Genomic DNA, 17,394 nt, shown 5'->3' with positions numbered 1-17,394 from the left:
CGTGTCAAACATATGCTGCGACACTTCAGCCTGGTTCCAAGAGGTTACCTTTGGATGAACGCACTGAAGCATACGCCACTCGCATCACCGTGGTTTCTGGTAGAAGGCATCAACAAGGAAAGTAAACGTCGCAAAATGGCGCCAAAGAAGAAGCCAGAGTCCGATCCCAGTGGAATGTTCTCAGGCATGGTGGTGTTTTTGGTTACCAAAGGAGTCCAAGTCCGTCGACTCCAGGTACCATACAAGTTTCAAGTTTCACTGGCTAAAAATGGATATCATTGTACATTTTTCATTTTCAAAACCCACCTTTTTTATTCCATTTGAAGTTTCAAAGTTTGCATCTTTTCTATGTTTCTTCACTTTTTTCCCGTGTCTCAGATTTGGAAGGAGAGGTTGGTGCAAATGGGGGCTGTGATAGAGGAGCGCCTCTGCAAACGGGTCACTCATGTTTTTGCTATGAACTCAGATGCGCTTCTTCAACAACTGGATAGGGAACTTTTGACACGTTTTAAAGGGGTTGGTTTTTTCTTCATTATGTGATCTATGAGTACATAGTCTGATTATGTCTCCTTGGATATGTAAGGACAACGATACAATCCATAAAAGAACCCATTTTTGGCGTTCAATTCATCAGAAATATTGATTGGTATTTCCCTAGCGGTTTATTAAGAAGCTTGTGTACTTTTGGAGGGCTAATAGATGTATTTATTGATGATATAGGGTAAATGTGGTCTCGGTTTGAGTTTTTCTTTCAAGGATCAAAGTGGATATCTAATAATAGTGTTTGAATGGTCTTGATCTTGTTTTGATCTCTTTTTTTGTTTTAAGAATTTGTGTGTTGTAGTATTGCCTCTTAAATGTATAATGTGAATTTCCGTTTGTGTTTGGAATGTGCCTTTACATGTACATAGTCTGATTATGTCTCCTTGGATATGTAAGGACAACGATACAATCCATAAAAGAACCCATTTTTGGCGTTCAATTCATCAGAAATATTGATTGGTATTTCCCTAGCGGTTTATTAAGAAGCTTGTGTACTTTTGGAGGGCTAATAGATGTATTTATTGATGATATAGGGTAAATGTGGTCTCGGTTTGAGTTTTTCTTTCAAGGATCAAAGTGGATATCTAATAATAGTGTTTGAATGGTCTTGATCTTGTTTTGATCTCTTTTTTTGTTTTAAGAATTTGTGTGTTGTAGTATTGCCTCTTAAATGTATAATGTGAATTTCCGTTTGTGTTTGGAATGTGCCTTTACATGTACATAGTCTGATTATGTCTCCTTGGATATGTAAGGACAACGATACAATCCATAAAAGAACCCATTTTTGGCGTTCAATTCATCAGAAATATTGATTGGTATTTCCCTAGCGGTTTATTAAGAAGCTTGTGTACTTTTGGAGGGCTAATAGATGTATTTATTGATGATATAGGGTAAATGTGGTCTCGGTTTGAGTTTTTCTTTCAAGGATCAAAGTGGATATCTAATAATAGTGTTTGAATGGTCTTGATCTTGTTTTGATCTCTTTTTTTGTTTTAAGAATTTGTGTGTTGTAGTATTGCCTCTTAAATGTATAATGTGAATTTCCGTTTGTGTTTGGAATGTGCCTTTACATGTCTTTTGTTTAGTTTGTTATTTAATTGTTTTCCGGTTAATGATGTAACGGTGATTTGTGCAGAGAGTTCTCATTTATCAATGGCTGGAGGACTGCTTGAAATCAGGGGAGATAGTATCTGAAGATATGTATGTGCTGAACTTGAATTCTCAAGGCAAACCTGAAAAGTCTTGGGACCCTCAACCATGTCAGAGCGATCCTCAACATTTGCATAATAATAAAAAGACCAAATACACGGAAATTATAAATAATGAAAGTAACGATCAGGGAGGAAAAAATGTTTCACTTTTATCAACAAGCAGCCATGAGGAAGGGGATAGTTTAAGTTATGGAAATACAGGACCTCAACACCTTGATTCTGAAAGTGACGATGTAAGTGCTAAGATCTATCCACCAACAGCTTAACATTATTTGGTGACAATATTTTACTCCAAAACAAGCATTTTTCTCAGGATCTGTTAAGAATAAGATTCTGACTAATATAATTAATATTTTTTCTATCTTTTGGTTCATATAACTGTGTCTAGTGTTTGTGATAGGATATAAGGTGATAGGATATAATGGGTTTAAGATAGAAGGAAGAGGCAATGAGAGGGCGGTTAGGAGGGAAGAGTTGTTTGATAGTTAGTTAGTGGGAAGGGGAAGGGAGACTTTATAAATAGGGTGTGTGTTCTGTACAGGATTGGTTATTCATTTTGTATTCTTTTGGTATAGACTAGATATATGTTCCAGTGGAGGGAGAGTGCTCCCGAGGAGGGTGATATTGTTCATTTGTTCATACTTACATCAATAATACACATTCTATTCTGTTCTCTTTTGTGTGTGTGTGCGAGTTGAGGAGTGTTGATCGGCTTCTTGATAAAAGAAGCCTATCAAGTTTGGTCTGATCTGCCGAATCATCAAGGGAGCGCTGTCGGATAGAGGAAGAGGTGGAAGCATGAGAGGAAGAGACAATACCTGGGAGAAGTGAGCCAACAAAAGGGAAATGAGGATGGCAGAATTTAGAAGAAATTGCCAAGAATTGAAAGAAATGATATTGGAAGACCAAAATCAAGAAAGGGACTCAAAAGGAAGGGAGAAATCTCTTGACAGAGCAAGAAGGGAGCGAAAGAGGAATTTCTTCAAGACAACAAGAAAGGAAAGAAAGAAGTAAAGAAGGGTAGGGATGCTGTGAAAGACAATCTGCAAAAAATCAAGAAAGCTAAGAAATTCTCTGAAGAAGGAGAGTACTTGGCTAATGATGAAGAGAAGACAGAAGAAAGATATCCACAGAGTAGTGCAAAATGGAGAAGAACTATCCAAGAAATAAAAGAAATGCTGCAGAATATCAAGATTTAGATAAAGGGCGTATGAAGAAGTGAGAAATCTGTCATGAAAGGAAAGAAAGAGGGAAAAATGGGGAGGGATGTTGTGAAAGGTAGTTTGCTAGACATCAAGACAGCCAATAAACCCACATATGGAGGAGAAAATTCAACCAATGGGGAGAAGAAAAGAGAAACGAATATCAGTGAAGAGGGGAATGTTGTTACCATTACATCAAGGAGTAGAGTGTCAGAAGCTGCTGTTTTGAGTGTTGATGGTTTTGTAGGAATTAGAGGGCAAGATAGGAGAGAAGAAAATATATGTGAAGAGGAAGGCAATGACGAAAACTGTGATGGAGACATGGGTGTGGCAACTGCTGAGAAAGTTGCAGAAGTTGCTGCTGTAAGGGTGGATAACGTGACAAATGTTGGTAGGGAAAATACATCAGGTGAAGACCGTGATGGGAAGGTTGTGACTCTTGCTTCTCCAAGTAAAGTTGCAAAAAATGCTGTTTTTAGTGGAGATAGAGTGGTAGGTTGTGGTGTGTATGTCAAAACAGTGAAAAAGGGAAAGAATTGTTGAGGCCTAGGGTTAAAATAGTGGTGTCAGAGAGCAACCCAGTTGAGTCTGTTTATAGAGCAAGAGAGGAAAGAAGAGAGGAACTTCTGCAAGACATCACGAAAGCAAAGAAACACTCAAGTGGAGGAGAAAATTCAATCAATTGGGAGCAAAAAGGAGAAGAGGATACCATTGACAATAATGGAGCTAGGAAGGGTGAGGAAAAACCAGTTTTTTCGTGGGTGAAAAGAGAAGAGTTGACCACTTATGAAGGGACTGACATCCAAGGTCAAACAATAGGGGCAACAAATGTTTTTGAAGTTTAGAACACCAAAGGATCAACAAAAGTACACCCAAACAGCGAAGAAAATGTAGTCCAGGGGTTCAAGACCTGGCATAAAAAATCCAAGAACCTTTCTTGGAAAAATCTGGCAACAACTCTACTAAAGATTGTTGAAGGGAACAAGAGAAGCATGCTATGTGAGAGTCGGGCAGCAGCAACACAGATGGGGAGTGTGGAAATTTTACATGAGAGTTTGCAAGTAGATGGAGCAGCTGCCGAAAGTGTTGTTGCTACAAGAGTCGATGAAGTCAGAGATGAGATTTTGAGGATTTCACAAAAGTGGGCTAAAAGAATCCAGGAAGAGTGGAAGTCATTGAAGGAGGATTTGCCACCACCTAAGCCTCCAGACCTGAATTGGAGGGCAGTAGCCAATGGGTTCCCTTCATATGATAACACGATGATGAAGAGGAGCCATGAGATCAAGCTTCACGGTTCCAACCTTGAGGACAAGGTTATTCTACAACAGGGTGTAATGATAGGATATAAGGTGATAGGATATAATGGGTTTAGGATAGAAGGAAGAGGAAATGAGAGGGCGGTTAGGAGGGAAGAGTTGTTTGACAGTTAGTTAGTTAGTGGGAAGGGGAAGGGAGACTTTATAAATAGGGTGTGTGTGTTCTGTACAGGATTGGCTATTCATTTTGTATTCTTTTGGTATAGACTGGATATCTGTTCTAGTGGAGGGAGAGTGCTCCCTAGGAGGGTGATATTGTTCATTTGTTCATACTTACATCAATAATACACATTCTATTCTGTTCTTTTTTGTGTGTGTGTGCGAGTTGAGGACTGCTGATCGGCTTCTTGATAAAAGAAGCCTATCAATTTGTACCATGCGCACATACTCAAAGCTCCACTAACATGGGTGCGCTTTGCAGTCATCTTCATCGTACTGTCCACCTGATCAAAACAAAAACATAACAGAGATATTTGGGAAACTTGTAACCATATATAGAGGTAAGGCTTCTGTAACACCTAGTCTCCTACATATTGCAATCTTTTTATATTGTTTGCTACTCCAGTGCTCTTATTTATCGTGGTCTCGCTGTTTGAAAGCATTGGGAGATGATCGAAGGTCCTTTAGCTATTACAAGGCTATTGCTGTTATTGAGAAGTTGCCATTTAAAATTGAAAGTGCTGACCAGATAAACAACCTGCCATCTATTGGAAAATCATTGAAAGATCATGTAAGTGAACTATGTCACTGGACACTCTGTCTTGTAGTTTGTCACTTTGAAAGACAATATATATCTTTAATTTCTGAATCATAGTTCCTAATAGATGTATTGCTCTTTTACCCTATTTTCTCTTCTGAAATTTCTGTTGTCTTCTATGGTATTCTTACTTATTTTTTATTACTAGGAATAAATGTGCATGGCGTTATCTAGTTGTACTGGAAATCCATTCAGCATGTTAACATCTATGAGATATGATTCTTTAAGAAAGTTTGTTATTATTTGGTCATTGAATTATGGTTATTTTTATTATAACATTTGTTTGGTTCAAGTATTTAGTTTTGCAGCTGCCTTCTCCTTTGTCTTATGAAATTTCGTTTTATTCATTTGTAGTGAGTCTACAATAATAGCTGAGTGATATTAATTTGGTCCTCAGAAAGACATTTATAATTCTTCTTTAGTAATGATTTAGAGCTTACTTTTACATTTGTTTAGTACGTACACCAACATTCACATACAAAGGAAGGCACTTCCTTTCATACAGGGAATTTCCTGTTTACACAACCAAAGACTCTCCGTACCAAACACCCCTAACAGCAGCCAGAGAATGGACTATCGATAACCATGGTTAGTGAAATAAACAAGATACTAGGGTTTTCTGAATTTTGTAATACAGAGCACAACCTAAGTTGGTTCCTCGAGGACACATTAAATTGTATTCCATCTTTAATATTTTCCTCTTAAAAATAAGATTGGGCGATTCAAAAACAATAAATGTAGATTGTAATTGGAATTGTTTTTTGGTACGAAATTCCTTTGCCTGATCTAGCATCTTTCATAGAATCCTCCATACAGCATGCAATTTCCATGGCCCTAATCAAATCTTTAGGATCATGTGGCCTAATTTGATTCTGTATTTTATTCTATAACCCAACAAAGAAATATCCTAGCAACTGCTTTTAAAAAATTTGCAGAATTTGTTATACCAACAATTCAAGTTCTTGGATATAATCTTCCACTTATCATTAGCACTGCTAAGCTTTCAAACATTGTACTTTTTGTCCCTGGCACCAAATCTACCACTCAATGCGGTTGTCAATTCTTCCCAAGATGGATTCTTGGACTTTGTCTCCAAAATTGAATTAATGACTTGCATTCCATGTTGATGAAAGCCAAACATAACTTTTCCCTTGGAGTGACATTTTGAACCCCAAATTTTCCCAATTCTTAATATCCACCCTTGTGGATCATTCCCCAAATGTGTAATTCCACCCTTTTTATCCAAGGCCTCTGCATGTTGTCTCCTTCCTCACCAGATTTGCTATCTTGAACAAATCTTTCTTCTTTCTTTCCTTCGTCGTTAATCGGGTTTTCATCTCCTTCAGATAATTTCTTGTTTTTCTTGAGATCTCGCAACATTTTTTTGATCTCCTTCATATCTTGCAAACTATCTTTCACAATAGCCTAATCCATCAACATCTCCGCAATCACTTTCCATGTTCACTGGCTCATTTTCCCAAAGAACTCACCATTTCCAATAATTTCCCTCCTCTTCTGATCCGGCAGGTCAGATCAAAATGTTATGTTCTTTGTTATAAAGGAATAACAAAACCAAACACTATGTACATTGAATATTTGTCATGATATTATTTCCAAAGAAAGTATAAAGGAAACTAAAGGTCTTCACATACGAAGGGTGGTGTTTCCTTTGTCACAGGGTAATTCCCTGTTAGCTCTACCAAAAACATCTCCGTCACAACCCCCAATGTAACTATATAAAGACTTTCTTGGAAAGTCTCCTCGACCAACACAACTACCTGCCTAACTACCTTTTCTCAGTAAATTTGCTTCTATAATATACATTCCATTTCCTCTCCTTATTTTTTTGCCTATCAGAAAGTGCTAGGATCATCACAACATCTCTACTCTGTATTAGTGCAGACACATTTCTCCCCTCATTCTGAATTTGTTTTCCTTTCAAACTCCTCTTCTAAGTACACATTTCTTAAGGAACTTAGCATAATTTGGAATCTGCTTAATTGCATCAAGGAGAGGAATGTTTATCTCCACTTTATTAAAAGTCTCCAGTAGCTCACTATCCAATTCTAATTTCTTCGACTAAATGGTCCTGGAAGGGAAAGGAAGTGAAGTCTGTGGTGCACGGGCATCAAAAGAAGGTGGTGGTGGATACTGCTGCTGGTGGTCTGCAGTAGGAACTGGAATCTGCTGCTGCTGTTGTGCAGGTGCTGAAGTCTGATGCTGCTATGCTGGTGCAGTTTCCCTGGTCAGCTCTCTACCACTCCTCATGGTAATGGAACTACCTATCCTAGGAAACAAATCCTTGAGATTGGGGGATTGATATGCTAGTAATAAAACCATGATACAACAAATATATAGAATTAAAACCAATAGGAATGAAATCTAAACTTCCTAAAATATCTCAACAATATCTGTTCATAATATTTTTTATGTATAGTTTAATCTGACTTGAGAATTAAACTGTAAAATAATTTTAGAGGGCTTTATTGATCCCTCTCATAATCTTCTATTTATAAAAATAAATTGATACAAGAGTACATGATAATTAGGGTAATCTTAGACACAATATAATCATGATAATTAGAGTAACCCTAGACACAATATAATCATGATAAATAGGGTAACCCTAGACACAATATAATCATGATAAATAGGGTGACCCTTGACACAATATAATGATGATAAATAGGATAAATATCCTAACACTCTCCCTCAAGCTGGAGCATACAAATTGTATGTACCAAGTTTGGAACAAATAAACTCAATCCAAGGACCCCTTAATGACTTGGTCAATACATCTGCGAGTTGATCGTTTGACCCAATAAACTCAGTACATATTTCTTTAGTCAACAACTTTTCACAAACAAAATGACAATCAATTTCTATATGTTTAGTCCTCTCGTGAAACATTGGATTTGATGCAATGTAGGGAGCAACTTGATTGTCGCAATACATCTTCATAGTATGGATGTCACAAAATTTAAGCTCTTGAAGGAATTGTTTCACCCATATAAGTTCACATGTTAGTGACGTCATTGCCCTATACTCGGCTTCAGCTGTTGATCGAGCTACTACATTTTGTTTCTTACATTTCCGTGAAATAATGTTTCCTCCCAGAAAAACACAATATCCTATAGTAGACCGTTTATCAATAGGTGAACCTGCCCAATCTTCATCACAATACCTAGAGACCTGAATGCTTCCTTTATCTTCATATAACAATCCTTGCCTGAGAGTTTTCTTTACATACCTTAGAATGCGAATGAGAGCATTCCAATGGTCAACACATGGAGCCTGCATGAACTGACTAACCGCTCCAACTGCAAAGGATAGATTTGGCCTTGTAATAGTGAGATAAATCAGTTTTCCAACCAGCCTCTTATACCTCTCTGGATCGGAGAATAATTCACCTTCTTCTGTCCTTAATTTCTGGTTTGGGTCCATGGGACTATCTACCGGTCTGCAATCAATCATGTCTGTTTCTTGTAATATATCAAGAGCATACTTCCTTTGGGAGATTACAACTCCATCTTTTGATTGCGCTACTTCAATGCCTAAGAAGTATTTGAGACTTCCAAGATCCTTGGTTTGAAAATGTCCACACAAGTACTCTTTTAGTTGAGATATTCCAACAACATCATTTCCTGTAATGACAATATCATCAACATATACTATTAAGTAAACACATTTCCCAAGAGAAGAATGACAGTAAAAAAGCGAATGGTCTGCTTCATTGCGTTTTAGTCCAAATTTTTGAACAATGGAGCTAAACTTTCCAAACCAAGCACGTGGGGATTGCTTAAGGCCATATAGAGATCGATGTAGTTTGCATACCATATAAACTTCTTCCTCAAGATCACCATGTAGGAAGACATTCTTGATATCCAATTGATGAAGTGGCCAGTGACAAATGGCTGCCATGGCAAAGAAGAGGCGAATAGTAGTCATCCTAGCTATAGGAGAGAAAGTGTCACAATAATCAAGACCATAAACCTGAGTGTAACCTTTTGCAACAAGCCAAGCTTTGAGCCGATCAATTTCACCATGAGGGCCGACTTTAACTGGATACACCCCATTAGCAACCAATCGCCTTTTTGCCCAGGGGAAGGGGCACTGGCTCCCAAGTATTACTGTGGTCAAGAGCCTGCATTTTTGTAATCATAGCTTGGCGCCATCCAGGATGATCAAGTGCTTCTTTCACATTCTTGGGTATAACAACAGAGGAACTGAGGATAAAAGAGAAAAATAGGAGGGCGACAATCAATGATAGCTAGGAAAATTATAAATGGGATGAGGGTTTCGAGTAGAATGAGTACCTTTTCTGAGGGCAATAGGCCATGCTGAATCATTTTCACCAGGAGGCGTGGGAGGAGGTGACAAGGGAGAAGAATCTGAAGTAGGAGATTCACCATTGTCTTGGAGAGGTGGACTATCCATCGGGGCCCTGTGTGGGATGATCTCAGTATGTAGAGAAATGGGTGTAGGAGGATTGTGATCAAGACTTAGAATGACAGAGACAGTGAAGCTATTTCACTCAACCATTGGAATAGGAAGGACCTGTTGGAGGATAGAAACATCCTGAACAGATGGAGAGAAATAAGGAGTCTGTTCAAAGAATGTGACATTGGCAGACATGTAATACTTCTTAGTTTTAGGAGAGTAACACCGATATCCTTTTTGAAGTCGAGAATAGCCTAAGAAGACACATTTGAGAGCCCGAGCGAAGAGTTTGTCTAGACCTGGAGACATGTCATGAACAAAACTTGATAAATATCCTAACAATCTGAAAGTGGTTTTCCAGAATTTCTTGAACACTAGACTTCTTATCCTCATTTGATTTGCTACCATGTACAAATCTTTCTTCCTTCTTCTCTTGAACATTAACAAAATACTCTCCTTTATGCAATTTCTCACTTTTCTTGATTTCTATGTAACAGTTCTTTGATTTCTTTCATTTCTAGCAAACATCCTTTCATAATAGCCATATAAGCTTTCAGCTACGCAACCACCTTTACTTATTCATTAGCCCATCTTTCCTACGTGCTTAGTTGATTATCCACTCTTACCCTTTGTTTTCAGATTTGACAGATCAAACCAATCTTGTTATGTGCTTAGTTAGGAAAGAAAGAACCCAAAACTAGATACATAGACAAAATATCTTTGTGTAGTACTCTTTCAGCAGTATTATACTCCAACATCCACATACAAAGGAAGACACTTCCTTTCACATAGTGTTAGGTTCCTAGGTAGAGGAACCCAAGAAAGCTACTGTAAAACACGAAAGCTCACTGAAAAGATCTGGTATTATTGATTCTAGGCACCCAGAATAGCCAGAATGCCTCCAGGGGACAAAGTTCCCTTCACACAGGATGATAATGATCCTGTCAACAATTCTCTAAAACATCCAAAAACATCCCCCTGCCTACAAAGGCTCCCCACTATCCTAACAATCCAACTAACAACTAATTTTTTAATCTGTTTCCTCCTATTATACACATTATATCCTATTACATAGGGTATTCCCAGTTTACTCATGTTGAAATGTATTAAGTTTATGTTGTTGTTTTATGTTGTTTTATGAGTGTGTACCCAACTTAAGAAGTGGGTTGTATTGTGTCATTGTATTCTGTCATTGTATTCTATATATATATATATAGAATACCATAACCTTGTTTCAAGTCTCTCTTTTATGTATGAATAAAATGTCTTAGTTTTCTAACATGGTATCAAGAGCCAGACCCAGTGTGCCACTGCTGTCGCCGCCACTTTCCGTCGTCGTCGATGCTATCACCGTCGCCATCGCCGCCGTCCGCCGCCGCCGTTTGTCAGGCAAAGTTGAGGGTTCGGTTCGCCCCGAGAAGTGCGACCCAACCCTGGTGGCCGCTTCCTCAGAAACCTCCACACGCTCCTCCACGCGCCGCTTCTCTCCGATCTACGCTGGCCACCGTCCGGCCACCGTCACGGTTTCGACCGGTGACCAGTGGATCTGGACCGTCTTCTCGAGTGACGGCCAACCTCGTCGGAGTCAAGAGCAGACTCCTCTTCACGCGCCTCCACGCGCCACCTGTCTCCAGCAACTTTTCGGCGCATGAGGAACACGCGCCGCCTATCTCCAGCAAGTCTCCGGTGCGTGTTCCTCACGCGCAGCCTTCTCTGTGTTAGATCGACACCACGCCACTGTATACAGTTTCGCCGTAGCTTCCTGAGCGTGTTTTGGCCCTTGCTTCGCTGTTTTGGTAGCTGTTGTTTGCACCTAGGGTTTTCTCCCTTAAATTTCACACTCTACTGTTGATGAGCTTCATTTCTTAGTATGGTTGGACAGGGATTCTAATTTCCCATAATCATAAGACCTTGTCTCTGTTTTGGATCCTACTCACAAATTTAGAATGACATCCTTTACTAAAACTAATTTCTCCTTATCTGCCACTTCAAGGAGAGGAGCTAATGGAGGATGCCGTGGTAGTCGAAGTGAGTATGTGCAATGCTCAAATGAAGAGTATCAAGAATTTTTGAGATATAAGTCTGACAAATCCACTGGCCATTGTCAGTTTCCTTCAGTGCCAAGTGTGTCAAGTGCACGTATCTCACAATCTGTGGAATGTCAAGGTTCATGGATTCTTGATTCAGGTGCCTCAAATCATTTGTCTGGTAACACTCGTTTGTTTTCCTCCATTACCTCTCAAAAAGTTCATTAGTTAGTTACTATTGCCAATGGATCCAAATTGACATCTCAAGGAATTGGCAAAGTGTCTTTATCTCCTTCACTAAACTTAAATTCTGTTTTGTATATTCCTCATTGTCCTTATAATTTAATGTCCTTGAGTCAATTGACACGTTCATTAAATTGTTCTATAACCTTTACTGCTACTTCCTTTGTCATACAGGAACATGGTACGGGTCGTCGAATTGGAGAAGGATATGAGTCAGGAGGATTGTATTTCCTAAAACCTACTTCTTTTGTTTCTTGCATTTCAACTTCATCTCCTAAAATTTTACATGATCGTTTGGGTCACCCAAATTTGTCTAAGCTGAAGTTGATGGTTCCAAGTCTTAAACACATTCCTGTCTTAGATTGTGAGTCTTGTCAGTTAGGAAAACATGTTAGATTTTCTTATCCAAAGAAATCTGAGACACGACGTAAGTCTATTTTTTCTACCATTCACTCTGATATTTGGGGACTGAGTCGAGTTACTTCCTTTGGTTTTAACTATTTTGTAACCTTCATTGATGAATTTTCTCGATGTACGTGGGTTTATCTTATGAAAGAGAGATATGAACTTTTAGTCATTTTTATGTCCTTTGTTAATGAAATTCAGAATCAATTTGGAAAGACAATTAAAATTCTCAGAAGTGATAATGCTAAGGAATATTTTTTTGCTGCATTTTCTTCATTTTTATCTTCCAAAGGAATTTTACATCAGTCAACATGTCCTCACACTCCACAACAAAATGGCATAGCTGAGAGAAAGAATAGACATCTCATTGAAAGAGCACGTTCCCTGATGTTAAATACTAATGTTCCTGTTCATCATTGGGGGATGCAATCCTCATTGCCTGTTTTCAAATCAATAGGATGCCGTCTTCCTCTCTTGAGAATAAAGTTCCTTATTCTGTCATTTTTCCAAATGATGCTGTTAGGTTCCTTTATGCAAGGAACCGAACAGCAACAAATAATACTCACACACTCAACAGTATAAGAAATATGTATGTATATGTATTGATATTTCCTCTGTAATGACAAGAAAAGATGAATATCGGTATCTCAATCTCCCCCAAGGAAGACTCCCTTCCTCCACTGGCCAAGAGGTCCAGTCTTAATTCCAAATTTCTAATCCCCTACCTCTCTCAAACTATTTGTTATTTATACTCTCTCTCTCTTCTAACAAACATCACCCTCTCTCCTCTAACTGATTTCCCCTCTACCCGCCACTAACTCTCTCTTCTTTTATTCCTCCTCATATACACTTTTAATGGTCTAACATTACCCTCCTCCCCAAGATCAACCTTGTCCTCAAGGTTGAAATCAGGGAACTGCTGTCGAATGTATTGTTCCTCCTCCCAAGTAGCTCCATCCAACCCACTGTCTTGCCATTGTATTAGAACTTGGGGAATTTCCTCTCCTTGTTGCAGCTGGTTCCTGCGCTCTAATACCTTTAGAGGTGTGTACATAGGGTTGTCAACCTGCAGTTTAGTGGGAAGATGCCCTTCCACCGAATGATCCCCTATAGCTAGCTTCAATTGGGAAACATGAAAAACAGGGTGGATTCTTGATGTTGTAGGTAACTGCAAGCGAAAAACAACTGGTCCTAATTGTTTCTCCACCAAAAATGGTCCATAATACCGTGCAGAAAGTTTTGGGTGTAAGCGTGTGGGCATAGAAGTTTGTCTATGAGGCCGGATTTTCAAGAATACCCAATCTCCCTCCTTGATCTTGGTGTCCATTCTCTTCCTGTTGGCATAGTGGGTCATCTCATCTTGAGCTCTGGCCAGATGATATTTAAGTTGTGCCAAAGCCTCATCTCTTGTTTGTAAGTCTTGTGCAACGGCTTCCACCACTGTTTCTCCAGGAATGAAACGTGTGAGAGTTGGAGGAGGTCTTCCATACACAGTTTCAAAAGGTGTGCATTTTGAAGCTCCTTGGTAACTAGTATTGTACCAATATTCCGCCCAAGGCAAGACTGTACTCCAATTTTTTGGTTGTTCAGAACTAAAACAACGCAAATACGTTCCCAGCACCCTATTCAGCACCTCCGTTTGGCCATCTGACTCTGGATGATAAGCAGTACTCATGTTCAATTGAGTTCCCTGCAGGCGGAAAATCTCCTGCCAAAAAACACTCATGAATGTTGAGTCGCGATTACTTACAATGGTCATGGGTATCCCGTGAAGCCGAATCACTTCCTTCACCAACAATGCAGCGATGGATCTGGTTGTATAAGGGTGTTTGACTGGGATGAAATGGCCATATTTACTAAGTCTGTCCACCACCACCAATATAGTATCAAACCCATGAGATTTGGGTAATTTTACAATAAAATCCATACTAATCTCCTCCCAAATGGCTTTGGGTATTGGCAAAGGCTGCAACAATCCTTGGGGAGAAGCTGTCAAGTATTTATGTTGTTGGCATACTAGACATGCAGCCACAAAATCTGTAACAGTTTTCTTCATTCCTATCCAATGCAAAGATTGGGCCACCCGTCTATAGGTTCTCTAAACCCCAGAATGCCCTCCCGTGACACTACTATGGAATTCAGCCAACAAGCGAGGGATCCAAACAGATTCTGCTGATAAAACAAGTCTCCCCTTGTAATGTAATCTTCCATGCTCCAACGTATAAGCTGGATGAGAGTTAGGGTCTACCCTTAATTCCTCCAACACTTTCTGCAAACTCTCATCTTTTTCCACCTCCTCCATGATCTCTTGAAATTCAAGCCAATATGGTCGTTATATCATCCGTAGCATCTTATCTGTTTCCTCCTCCTCCATGCCTTTTTTGGATAACCCATCCGCCACATGATTGGAAGCACCTGTCCTATATTTGATTTCAAATTCGTACCCCAAAAGTTTAGCTAGCCAATTTTGTTGACTTTGAGTTGTAATGCGTTGTTCTAGTAAATAACGCAAACTCTTCTAGTCAGTAAAGACAACAAACTTCTGACCCACTAGATACGGCCTCCAATGTTGTATAGCAAGCACTAGTGCCATTAATTCCTTCTCATAAATGGACTTGGTTAAGGAAGACTCAGATAACGCCTTACTAAAGAAGGCTATGGGTCTGTTTTTCTGGGACAAAACAGCCTCAACGCCTGTACCCGAAGCATCACATTCTACAACAAAGGGTTGCTCAAAATCAGGGAGAATCAACACTGGAGCTGTAGTCACTGCCTCTTTAAGCTTCTGCAGTGCCATGGCCCCCTCTTTAGACCATTTAAACATTCCTTTTTTCAACAAATCAGTGAGGGGTTTAGCCATTTTCCCATAATCTCTAATGAACCTGCGATAATACCCACTTAAGAGACCATCCCCATAACATTTCTTTTAAGCTTTGACCCAACCTAGCTAAGGAGGTTGGTATACTATGGCCGTGAAACTCATGAATTTTCTAATTAGAATGCAAGTCCTATAAATAATGAAGACATTAAGAACTACATTTTATACTTGAAGTTAAAGGAAGAAAGAACATGGCAAAAAATAGAACTCTTGAAAAAAGCAAGGCTAGGACGAAAGCTAAAGAGAGCACAAGAGAAGAAAGCACTAATTGAAAAAGAAGAAACAAAAAATAGAGAAAAAGAGAGGAAAAAAATAAAGAGAAATAAGAGAAATAAAAGAGAGAAAACGAGCTAGTAGAAAAACGAGATAGAAGAGAAAGAAAAGAGAGAGAAAAAAGAGAAAGAAAAGAGAAAGAAAGAATAAAAAAGAAAGAAAGAAAGAGATGAAGAATAAAAGAGAAAGAGGAGAAAGAAAAGAGAGAAAAGGAAAGAGAACAAAAGATGAGGAAGAAAAGAGAGAAAAAGTGTTACCAATGAGAAGCATTGTTGCTTAGAAGAGATTTCGATGATGATGCACTTGAAGGCTTGAAGAATTAGTTACATACATTGTTAAAGAATTTTCGTAGAAAACTTTGTATTAGACTTTTACTTTCACTTGTAAACCATTAAGAGCATTGTAACTAGTTTTTTTAGTATAACTTATTACGGAAATAATCGATTACCATGGATTATCATGTGTAGTGTTGAGATTGTTGATAGGGGGAGCAAAGGTTCAGCTTAACTCACAATCTCAGTGATATCTGTGTTTTTGATGATGACAACACATAATTAATAATACATGAGTAATTGGTGTTACATGTTCTATATTTACATGTTATATGCTTTTGATCAATGTGTTAAATCTGTTTAAGCATATATGAGAGCATGATTGTGTTGTTCATTGCATATCACTGTGTTACATATGTGTTTTTATATGTGAATTCATGACATATGATGTTGAAAAGGGAAAACCACAAGCACTTATGTTGAACTTTAAATGTGTGGCAAAATAACAGTTTTAAGTCGATTTCATTATGGGATGAATCGATTAAAACTGGTGTCTTTGCACAAACTATTTTCAAGTGTGCTGTGAGATTTTTTCAAAGAAAAAGTTTTTCAAAACTATGCTTAACATTGTTACTTAGTCGATTTCATGCGTGTTGTATTCGATTAAGTCTGTTATTGTTTTGAAATTCTTTTAATGCTTGACATAAATGTCTAACGGTCATATTTTTAATTGTGTTGACCAAGCATTAAATGATAGTCGATTGCATTAATTGCGAATTCAATTAATTGTCGTGATTGCTGCTAACTGTTATAACATAATTGTTATATTCGATTGCTTTAGTAGCTTAGTCTATTAAATTGCGTCTGAGATGTGTTATTCTATAAATTGACGCGAATTTGATTTCTGTGAGAACTTTTGTGATTCTAACATTTTCATATCTTTTGCAGAAAGCTGTGATTTTATAGAAAGAAAAGAAAAGCTCCAAGAAACAAGAGTGACCGTGGTGATCAACTACTTGTGATTTCTTGAAGAGCAAGACTGTTGTGTTTTTCAAAGGCTGATCAACTTGCACATTTGGGTGTCATTGAGAGATCAGATTCTGCATTCTTTTGAAGATTGGTTTGAGGTTCCCTGTTGTGATTACAGGAAGAAGAGTGTGTGGTGTTCTTGACTTTAAGAGTGTCTCAAAGGGTTTAGACAACAGGAGAGGGGATTCTTGCCGCTGGTCTTGTTGTGTACTGCCTATATTTTGATTAGAGGGTTAGAGAGGTGTTTTATATTTTTGACGTGTGGTCGCTATAAAAGCCTTATTGTAAAAACCTTGATCATTATAGTGCATTTTGACTTCTCATTAGAAAAATATACTAACTGAACTCTTTATGTTTTATGGTTTAGGGAAGACTTGTTCATCAAGAAGCAATGACAATGACAATAGGAAGAAGAAGAAATGATACACCAAGGAAAGACTTATTCCTTAGGAGGAATGACATTAACAATGGAAAGAAGAAAATATGACCGAGAAGGAGGACACAAACTTGGAAATATATGCAAATGAGTTAATTTGTCTGTTAATTTCCAACAAACCTATGGGCAAGGTTACAAGATTGGAAATATATGCACATGAGTTTGTTTGTTTGTCCATCCCCAACAAACCTATGAGTAGTCAAAGTCATACCTATAGTTTGGTTTTTTATTTGCATAAATTTCTTTTGCTTTTATTTGAGCATAACATCTTTACTTTAAAATTATTTTATGTTTGTAGATGAGTATTTGACCCTGCAGGTAGACCTCTAACCCTTTAATAATAAGATATTTCTTTCTTTCTA

At 38.2% G+C, this 17,394-nt stretch overlaps 1 protein-coding gene across 5 annotated transcripts; it reads left to right on the top strand.

Annotated features, from left to right (window-relative positions):
- Window positions 1-17,394, top strand: LOC108345395 (DNA polymerase lambda-like). 5 transcript variants are annotated; one of them, XR_008244677.1, is made up of 7 exons: window positions 1-234; window positions 379-516; window positions 1,679-1,987; window positions 4,694-4,772; window positions 4,872-5,002; window positions 16,516-16,837; window positions 16,964-17,096. XR_008244677.1 is itself a non-coding variant. In XM_052866740.1 (6 exons), the coding sequence occupies exons 1-6, from the start codon at window positions 13-15 to the stop codon at window positions 17,081-17,083; spliced, it is 999 nt and encodes a 332-aa protein (XP_052722700.1). In that variant the 5' UTR covers window positions 1-12; the 3' UTR covers window positions 17,084-17,394. The 5 variants fall into 5 exon arrangements, 2 of the variants coding, with proteins under 2 accessions (XP_052722700.1, XP_052722701.1); XR_008244675.1 differs by having other exon boundaries at window positions 16,516-16,880; XR_008244676.1 differs by having other exon boundaries at window positions 16,516-16,828; window positions 16,964-17,079.

This window comes from Vigna angularis, chromosome 8 (genome assembly GCF_016808095.1).
Source record: "Vigna angularis cultivar LongXiaoDou No.4 chromosome 8, ASM1680809v1, whole genome shotgun sequence".
NCBI classification, from domain to species: Eukaryota; Viridiplantae; Streptophyta; class Magnoliopsida; order Fabales; family Fabaceae; genus Vigna; species Vigna angularis.
This window is presented reverse-complemented; position numbering and strand designations above follow the sequence as displayed.